This window comes from Danio rerio, chromosome 24, assembly GCF_049306965.1.
Source record: "Danio rerio strain Tuebingen ecotype United States chromosome 24, GRCz12tu, whole genome shotgun sequence".
Taxonomy (NCBI): Eukaryota; Metazoa; Chordata; class Actinopteri; order Cypriniformes; family Danionidae; genus Danio; species Danio rerio.
The window spans coordinates 42,509,206-42,519,629 of NC_133199.1; the positions used below are offsets into that span (position 1 = coordinate 42,509,206).

Genomic DNA, 10,424 nt, shown 5'->3' on the forward strand with positions numbered 1-10,424 from the left:
CTCAACACAAAAAGCAGAACAAATCAAACCAAAAACACTGTTAGACACGTATAAGATCAACTGTTCAACTTTTACACGGGTCCCCCCTCATATAGCTGTAATTCATCCCATTAAGTGAGTTGTTTTGCTTTTGTTTTCGCAGCACAGTCTCCATGCACACTGCAAATTGGAGCATTCGCTGCATTCTGTATCTCACTGGCCTCTGCCAAGGACAGAAAACATTGTGTTTAACTTTGGTCTCAAAGAACTCCCTGATTCACTCCAGCTTGGGTCATATTTTTAATGATGAATACACCCCCCCTCCTCCTCCTCCTCCTCCTCCTCACAGAAGGCTGAAGTGCTCCGCCAGTCTGACGGCTGTGTGTTTTGAGGGCTAGTTTGTCGGGGATTGGCTTTCACACACACAGGCTGAAAGGGTTACTGTTCAATCTATTCTGCGCTCGCCAGAGTGCGCGGCCGAGTGGCGCCGGCGCGTCACACACACACACACATACACTCGCGCACTCGTACACACTCTCAGCCTCCTCCAAAAAGCTCTAGACATCATCAAGAAACAGAGCTGACAACTGCCCCCACCCAGCGCCAAAACACAGCACCAGCAGTGTGTCTGTCACAATAACCGCAGCAATAACGCGCGCGCACACATGCACTTTCACTCGCTTAAATGACAGGCGTGATTCACTGCGAGCGTGCACGTGAGTCTCTGGAAGACGGCGAGTGTGTGTGTGTGTGTGTGTGTGTGTGTGTGTGTGCTGCGTTTTTACGAGTCTCGCATCTCTTGAACTCGCAGACAGCGTGTTTGCTGACTAATTAACAGTCTGGTACCGTCAGCATCAGTTCACAGTCATTGTAGAGGGTTGCAGTGTTTCTCACGCCGAGACTTTTGGACAAGAATCGGGCTCAGATTTCTGTCTCTCAGACTTTTTTTTCTCCCACCCCCCTTCCCTTTTCCCTTTCCAGAAGCAGTACGCCAGGAGCTGCTGGCTCTCCCTGCTCTATTTCACCAATGACCGTGTTTGAAAATGGCTGCATCATATTTTAGAGCTGTGTTAACATCGGCGCGCTTTTACGCACGGCGAAGAACAGACGTTTCCAAGCGGCCCCTGTGGAGTATTTCCACACCTAAAGAGGGTTATTGGAGCACTGGATGTCATTCAGAAACACCACCTATTTAGCATACGCTTATGCAACATATGCATCAGTCAGTACTGCGGGGAAAAACAAGATCAGAACACAGGCATTTCTCAGATCCTTCACACTCAGTCCACGTTTAATAGATTTTATTGCTAAAACCATGGCATTTTACACTGACATGTTTATTATTATTATTATTAATAATATTAATATTCTCTTAAATTCATCTTTAGAACTTTTCAAGTAGAATTTCTGGTATATTCTATTCTCTTTATCTATACTCACAACCGTTAAAACAATAAATAAACCGTACACATGTGTGTCTTTTTACTAAAATACTATATGATTTCCAAAAGAAAAAAAATAAAAGCCGACTCCACTGTATAACTTTCAGCCCAGCCTCTTTTTTTCAACAATAATTGATATTAATATTTGTACAAAACGTCTAGGCATCCCCGCAGTGTTCTTCAGTCTCTATAAATAGAGTTCGACAGGAGGAAAGTGAAGTTCTCTCTTTCGTCTTCCCAATAACTTCATAAAAATAACCACGAGCTGAAGTGCTCCTCGTGAGAATATGGTCCTGATCCTTTAACAAAAATAGCTGCATTCTTCTTTCTTCGACTTAAATATGTACATATATGTCATATATCTTGAATTAAAAAGCTATATATATATATATATAAAAAAATAGAATCGCTATGTGGCGCCACACATCCCTCTGTCCGTGGGTAAACAGTGCAATCATTCATATTGGATAAACCCTCTCGCGCACGCGCAGCTCAGCACGAGCACTTGCACTGGGAGATGATGGGATACTGCACCTGTATCCACGTGCAGTATTTCTGCCGCATGAAGCCCTGGCAGTACCACCGCAGGAAGGTCTTGGTCACAGCCTTGACCGGTTTGCAGGACATGCCTTCGGGAAAGGAGCACGAGCGCTCGCTGAAGCAGTTCCCCTCCTTGATGTAGCGCGGCCAGAAGCGCAAGCCCAGGTCCTTCCAGGTGTAAAGCACCGGGCAGTGCGTGTACATCCACAGCCACTGCAGGAACTTCCGCCGCGCCTTCTTGCCCACCTTGACGCGCCTGCCGTACGGCGTCTCCGTGAGGTCCAGCTTCTTGAGCTCCGCGGGCATGGGGAGGCGCGGCAGCTCCGGCGGCGCGCTGGCGTTCAGCTGCGCGGGCAGGTGGATGGACATGAAGTTGGCGTCGAAGTTGCTGCCCAGCTTTTTGAGCAGGGTCTTCTCCGAGAGGTCCTGCTCGCGTGGGTCGTGCTCCGGGTCGGGGTTCTCGATGAGGTCTGGGACGGGTAGACCTTCGCTGGGCAAGGGCCTGAGGCGCAGGTGGTGCTGGGATGCGGTGCCGTGCGCGCACAGGAGCAGCAGGAGCAGCAGCGGCAGCGCGCGGGTGATGCTGCCCATGACTCGTCTTCTGTCTGTCTACGGAGTGGAGTTGGCCCTCACTGCGCCCACGTGCATAAATAGTCCGAGCGACAGCACGAGCGAGATCTTTTAATAGACGGCCGCGTGGCCGGGTATGACATGGGACATGAGCTGCTTTTCTTTTTCTTTTATTCAGGGATACTCGCTCAGGTGAGGCGTGCAAAGGGGTCAGAAGCGTATCCTCAGATTTAATAATCAGATTTTCTTTTAGCGCCGGGTTGCCATGGTAACCAGTCCGGATGGGATGGCACCGTTTCTACAGCCTGCTCGGGTTTATGTTGCCGGGTGCCACCCAAACTGGCGTTTGAAATGTCAGCGCGCCCGTGGAATGGAGCGCGTCTTAGCCAATGTTATTTTTACGCTCTCTCTCTTTCTCTTTCTCACTCTGCTGAGCAATGAGGCTCCAGCGCGTCCCGCCGAACCGGCGCTGCTGACCCGGGACGTGAGCCGCTCAGTCTCTCCACAGCGCGGGCAGATCCTGCTGAACTCCGCGCGCAATCGGAACTTCAGAAGCGCCTAGAACATGTTCGCTGTCAGTCCGGTTTAATATCAGGCTCCTGTCAGCTCCTCTACAAGTCAAGCGTCCCCAAGAATATCTGCTGCATGTTCTCCAGACGCGGCTGCGGTGCTTTCAAATCCCCGGCCGTGTCACAAATCCGTCCGAAAATCTCGCCTGGTCCTGATCTGGGACAGAAGGGAATGAGCGCGTCTGAAGGAGAACTCCTCTCTTTCCCAAGTTAAATATCCCCTCCCCTTCCCTCCCCCCGTCAGCTCCAAGAACGCGCGCGTGAGTGAGTGAGTGAGTGAGTGAGTGAGAGTGTGTGTGCGCGCGCGCGCGGGGCCAGCTCACCAAGAACCCTCAGTCTGACTGACAGCAGAACACACACACACACACACACACACACACACACACACACACACACACACACACACACACACACACACACACACACACACACACACACACACACACACACACAATGAGACCCCCCTCCCGACCTACAGCACACATACACACACCTCACCACAACAGCTCTAGATTTATCACAGGCTGCTAAAGAACACCAGAAAACACACATTTGGGATTTTCCATATCTTGCACATTCCGTGACACTTAACCCACCTATTATGATCGTCTTGCATAAATAATGTTCAAGTGGAAACCTTATAATTCATTCATACCACACTGAAATTACACTCTGTGCTGGATGCTTCAGTCACCGGGGACTTTTGCACATATTGGCACGTGATGCACACGGAGAAATGCTAAAGAATAATTATTGAAATGCTTTTCTTTCCCCCAATAAAGGCAGCCTGACATGAGCAGTTGTGCCACACACACACACACACAGAGGCGACATCACTTTTCCCAAGGAAAAAAAAAACAAAGTGAAGTGCTTAGGAATCCAATAATTGGTCCATTAAAGCGCCTCTGGTTTGTGTGGAGGTTTGTGGATTCGGCTTCGACCTTTGCTCTTGCCACTGGCAGGAACCAACATGCATGAACTCTCGGGGTCACCAAATAAACGGCCGCAATTAAGTGTTTAAACGGGCCACATAGAGAGACGTGTCACCTCTCACGGTGCCAGAACTCCAGCTCCACAAGCAGCATGATGCTCCAATGAAAAGCACAAATTCAGCACCAACATCGCCATCAACCATGCAGAAGCAGAGCGGCTCACAGGTCAACATGAAGCATTATCTCTCCAACAAAACAACCTTAACTGTTCAAATGCAATTGTGCATTAAAAAATGTCAAATAAGTCATCAACATATCAATGGAGCTGACTAAGGTTGCTCAAAAGCAGCAGTTGTTTGCTAATATTAGTAAAGAGAATGAATGTTAGACAGACATATAGATGGATGGATACACTCGAAAAACAAACTATGAAAATTGCTGAGTTGATTTACTCCAACTTAGGTCCAATATGAACCCTACATTGGTAAAATTACCTTTAAACTGAATTGAAATGACACTTTTAAACAGTTGTACTGGTCCATATGTGAGCCAACACCGGGTTGAAGAGGATTGCTCAAAAGCAGCGGTGTCGTCTGCTAATATTATTAATGAGCGTGTTATTTTAAGCCGCTCTCTGTTCTGTTGTGTTGTGTTGTGTGGTGGATTGCAGAGGCTGGAGGGATATCCCTCTGTGAGCTGTGGGCTTCATGACATGAGGAGTGTGAGGCATGTAAAGCAGGGCCCCAGCAGTCTGTGGATCGGTGGCAGACTGTCTGGCTGCGGTTCTGTGGTTCTGCGGTTCAGCTGCCGGTGCAGGGCTGCATTTTGGCCGCTAGAGAGCACGAGCGCGAGCACGGCTGGAGCCCTCACAAACAGATCATCAGCTTCAGCACGCTCACACAGAGAGATGTCCTGACGTTTTGGGTCTCGGCTTTTCAGATTTGAACTTGAACGGCTTCTGATCTTTGGCAATGTTTCATTTGAACTGATGATCTGATAATTATTATAAAGTGCTGCAAAAGACTTGTAGTTTGATTCTTGAAAACTCATTCCTTTGGTTTGGTGAAAGCCAAGAACTGTATCCATCCACTGCCAGTATCTCAAGTATCTCGCGCTAGCATATTTCAAGACTCACAGTGATATTCAATTCTAAAATACAGTACAAACCTCTCAGATACAAGATACAGGCATTGAAAAGAACCAGAGAATGTTCTAGCATTTTGATCCATGAACTGATCCATGAACTGATCCTTGTGTGTCAAATAAGAGAGACATACACAAAGGGTGGGGGGCCAGAGGACCGGGAATTGAGAACCACTGTTGGGTCAAACATGGACAAACCTAACATTGGGTAATTTTTTTAAAATTAAATTTAAATGGTATTTTTTTACACTTTTAATCCAGTGTTTGAGTATTGACCCAACATTGGGTTACAACAACCCAGGATTCTTTAAAGTGTTAAGCTGTGAAAATGATAGACAGATAGATAGAAATAAAGATACAGAGACAGAAAAAAAGATGGATAAACTCTTAAATAATTCGGTCAAATATTGACAACCCAAAGTTGGGTTAATTTTTTCAATTAAACGTAAACTTACGTGGGTAGCAGGATCACCTCACAGCAAGAAGGTTGCTGGCTTGAGCCCCGGCTGGGCCAGTTGGTATTTCTGTGTGGAGTTTGCATGTTCTCCTCTTGTTGATGTGGGTTGTCCCCACAATCCAAACACATGCGCTATAGGAGAACTGAATAAGCTAAATTTTCCCTAGTGTAGGTTGGCGGTTCATTCCGCTGTGGCAACCCCAGATTAATAAAGGGACTAAGCTAAAAAGAAAATTAATTAATTAATTCTGCTTTTTAATTATAATCAATGATTGTTTGTCCTCATCTGACCCAATGTTGGGGTGAATACAACCCAGATTATTTGAGAGTGTAAAGTTGTGAGATTGACTGACAGAGAGACTAATTGATAGAAATAAATATATAGTTGGACTGACAGATATATGAGTGGATACACTATAAAAAAATGTCTGTTGTAACCCAACATTGGGTAAAATATAAACAAACCCCACATGAGTTTATTTTTTTCAGTTAAATTTAAATCATACTTTTTTTACCCCTTTAAACCCAACAGTTGAGTTGATGATCCTTATTTGACCCAACATTGGTTTACAACAGCCCAGCATTTATTAATATAGTAATATAAATGCATGGATACAAAAATGCTTGTTTGTTGTAACTTAATGTTGGGTCAAATATGAACAAACCCAACATAAGTACAAATTTGTTCAATAAAATTTAAGTTACACTTTTTTCTTATACTTTTAAACCTGAATGTTGAGTTCATGATCCATAGTTGACCCAACATTGGTTTACAACAACAACCCAACGTTTATTAGAGAGTGTAAACGTTTAGAGAATGATCGATAGATAGATAGATAGATAGATAGATAGATAGATAGATAGATAGATAGATAGATAGATAGATAGATAGATAGATAGATAGATAGATAGATAGATAGATAGATAGATAGATAGATAGATAGAAATGGATGGAAAAAACTATCGAAAATGCTTGTTTGTTGTAAACAATGTTGGGTCAAATATGAACAAACCCAACATAAATACATTTTTTTTTAAAGTTAAATTTAAGTTACACTTTTTTATGTTGAGTTGATGATCCATATTTGTCCCAACATTGGGTTATAAAAAGCTATTATTGACCCAACATTGGTTTACAACAAATTGACCCAACATTGGTTTACAACAAATTGACCCAACATTGGGTTACAACAACCCAGGATTTTTAGAGTGTAAAGTTGTGAGAATGACAGACAGATAGAAACAAAGATACAGAGACAGATAAAATAATCGATACACTCTTAAAAATGTTCAACGTAAAACTAGTGTGTTTTAACCCAATTTGGATCAAATATGGACACACCAAAAGTTGGGTTAATTTTTTCAATAAAATTTAAATTCTACTTTTTAATTATAACCAATGATTGTTTGTCCACGTCTGACCCAATGTTGTGGTTATTACAACCCAGATTATTTGAGAGTGTAAGGAATTGACTGACAGAGAGACTGATTGATAGAAATAAATATATAGTTGGACTGACAGATATATGGTGGATACACTATAAAAACTATTACATTTAAAATTAAATTTAAATCAAACTTCTTTTTTTAACCCCTTTAAACCCAATGATTGAGTTGATTATACATATTTGACCCAACATTGGGTTACAACAAATTTTTGAAGTGTAAAATTCTGAGAATGACAGATAATAAAGATATTAGGGATAGAAACATTTAAAAGATGAATAAAAGAACTAATAGAAATGCTTGTTTGTTGTAACCGAATGTTGGGTCAAATATAAACAAACCCAACATTTTAGAATTTCTTTCAATTCAATTTAGAAAACTCTTTTTAACAGTCGGACTGGTCCATATGATTCAACATTGGGTAAAAACTACCCAACAGTTTTTGTAACTATATATATATATATATATATATATATATATATATATATATATATATATATATATATATATATATATATATATATATATATATATATATATATATAATGCTGGCTTGTTTTAACCCAACATGCACAATTTTTACACTTTTTAACCAACAAAGGCTCCTTGTGAAAACGTACCCCCACATACATTTCCAGAGAACGGGAATTATGTAGCCAGAGCTACGTATGGTTGTCTTTCATCTTTAAAATGAACGATATGGGGCGCTAAAGCTTCTGTTTTCTTTTCTTGTCGTGCTACCCGCTGACCGTTTACCTCCATGTGGACGGCTTTTTACAGTTTGCACAGTGGCTCACCATATATTTTGGAGGCCTTCAGACACAGAGAGGAGTTGACTGCAATGACAGGGTTTAAGTTTGGCAAAGAATGGTTCCAGGAACTAGGTAAAACAAGAGCAAAAAAATAAAACAAGCAAGTACATAACAGGGTGAGAACATGGTAAGATCTGAAAACATGATAAAAATCAGGCGGCTGCAAGGGCTTTCCTTTTTCTGGATTGCTTTTGAAAACACTATCGGTTGGGTTTAGGGAAATTGGGAGGTGGGTCAATCGGTGCATTTGAAAACACTATCAGTTGGGTTTAGTGAAGCCTCCGAGTTTATTTCGCGATCTCCAGAAATGTGTATAGGGGTAAGTATCATTAATGAGCCTGGGTTATTTTTAACAGTTGGACTGGTTCATATTTGACCCAACACTGAGTTAAAACAACCCAGTATTTTTTACAGTGTAGAAAAAAAGAAACACCAGACTGACAGAACAACAGACAAACAGATCAAATCTCTCATCAAATAATGGAGCATTTCTGTCAAATTTCCAGGTTTCTCAGCAGCAGAAGTCATCATAGTGGGTAAACTCAGAGCACAGTGAATGGAAGAGTACAACAAAACATTATTTACAACCCTTTTTGCTGAAATAATTAAAGGAAAACTCCACGATGGTGTTATCAAGACTTTCAGATATAGTGTGAGACAGAAAAGAGAACAACCTCAAATTTACTGTCCCACCCCCAAAGACATTACAACCACCTCACTTAAGTGGTAATTCGTATGTTTGTTGTGATGCAAAGACTATGTAATGCATATATAAATACATATAAATGTACATAATTTAAAAAAAAATCTAAAGATTACAACTTTCAAGGATTGAAGATGCTGATGACCATTAAACGCGTCATAACAGTGTTGTGAAAAGGGTCCAATGCTAGAATAAATCAAATATAAAAAAGCGTGAATATTTCTAGATTCTGCTCATTGTGACGAGTGTAATCAAAGTAAACAGTTCTCGCTCATCTCTCTGGCTCGACTGCGGCTGTAACTCAAAGCAGATGCTGGAAGCGGCATTGAGAAATCTGGGCTCGCTTATGGCGCTGCTGCCTGTTTGAAGATTTCCTCTTTCTTCTTTCTGAAGCTTTTCACTGTACGCCTTGTAAACAGCATCAAACTGACGAATCTCTCTGGCGACAGCCACCAGGTCTGATGTTAAGCGAGCGCTCAAACTTATAGACTGCAAAAATGACTTATTTAAAATAACCTGAAACGACGCAATTCTTGAGGCTTTCTGCAGGGACAGCTTCATTGTTTCATGTTCAATCCACTTAAATTTGTCAAAATTAATAAGTTAACTTAATTACTTCATGTTGATCCAACACAAATCAAAAGTAGTTTGACCATTTTCTGTCATTTATTAGGTCCACTCACAATTCTATTGTGGCCCGTGAAGCAGAGTGTGAAGGGGAAGGGCTTCAAATTTACCCTTAAGAAATGGGACAGCACTACAGCACCAGCACACGTCATCATATGTCATCGCAAGCTCTTACTTCACATGAGATCAACGATCACGACTGCTGTAGTTATTCCAGTTGTGTTATTTATTGGTATTAATCTTCAGGAAATCACTGAAGGCAACGATGTCATGTTATCATAACAATATAATTTGGCAATAAGCTTGAAACTGTACAGTGCATTTACACCGTGGCAATATTCATCTATGTAAAAACAAGCAAACAACCCAGGCTCATTATTAATATGTACCCCTATATACATTTGTGGATAGCACCAAATACGTCCCAGGAGATACATTTTTTTTTGCAGTTTTTTTTTTCGTGAATCCACCAGAGGCCGCTGTGTGCACTTTTTCGGATGTCGAATTTAAGCGTGCCATTCACACCTACTGTTCTCGCGTAAATCCACTAGAGGCCGCTGTCGACTGACTGACTAAGCGACTGACCGATAACCACACCCACGCCATCCCTAAACACAACCAATAGTGTTTTCAATTCAATTCAGCTTTATTTGTAAAGCGCTTTTACAATGTAGATTGTGTCAAAGCAGCTTTACATAAATGGTCATAGTAACTGAAACATTGTAGTTCAGTTTTTAGTGTTTAAGTTCAGTTCAGTTCAGTTTAGCTCAGTTCAGTGTGATTTAATCGTTACTGAGAGTTCAAACACTGAAGAGCAAATTCATCGATGCGTAGCTCTTCACATCCTGAACCATGCGAGGCAGTGGCGACAGCGGAGAGGGAAAAAAAACTTCACCTGATGGGAGTGAAGAGAAAAAACCTTAAGAGAACCAGACTCAGTTGGGCACGACCATTTTAATTTCTCCGCTGGCCAAAAGTCTTGTGCAGAGCTTCAGTCACCGTGGTGGAGGCTGGAAGATGGCCTCAGCGAAGACTCGTCTGTCCCTGGAGCGTCGCTGGAATCAGACACATGTTCTCCACTCCCCATGACCATCAGCGCAGCAGCAGCTCAGGATATGGCCTGGTCCCGGATATGGAAACCTTGGGATAGGTCTTGGATCCAATCAGTGACTCCGCATTTTCAAAAGCACCAATTGACCTGGGG

At 42.3% G+C, this 10,424-nt stretch overlaps 1 protein-coding gene across 1 annotated transcript; it reads right to left on the bottom strand.

Moving 5' to 3' along the window:
- Nucleotides 1–1,244: 1,244 nt before the first annotated feature.
- Nucleotides 1,245–3,232, bottom strand: nog2 (noggin 2). The gene is given in 1 exon segment (NM_130992.2): nucleotides 1,245–3,232. A coding segment is annotated over 1 exon segment (639 nt). The 5' UTR covers nucleotides 2,553–3,232; the 3' UTR covers nucleotides 1,245–1,913.
- Nucleotides 3,233–10,424: the final 7,192 nt, after the last annotated feature.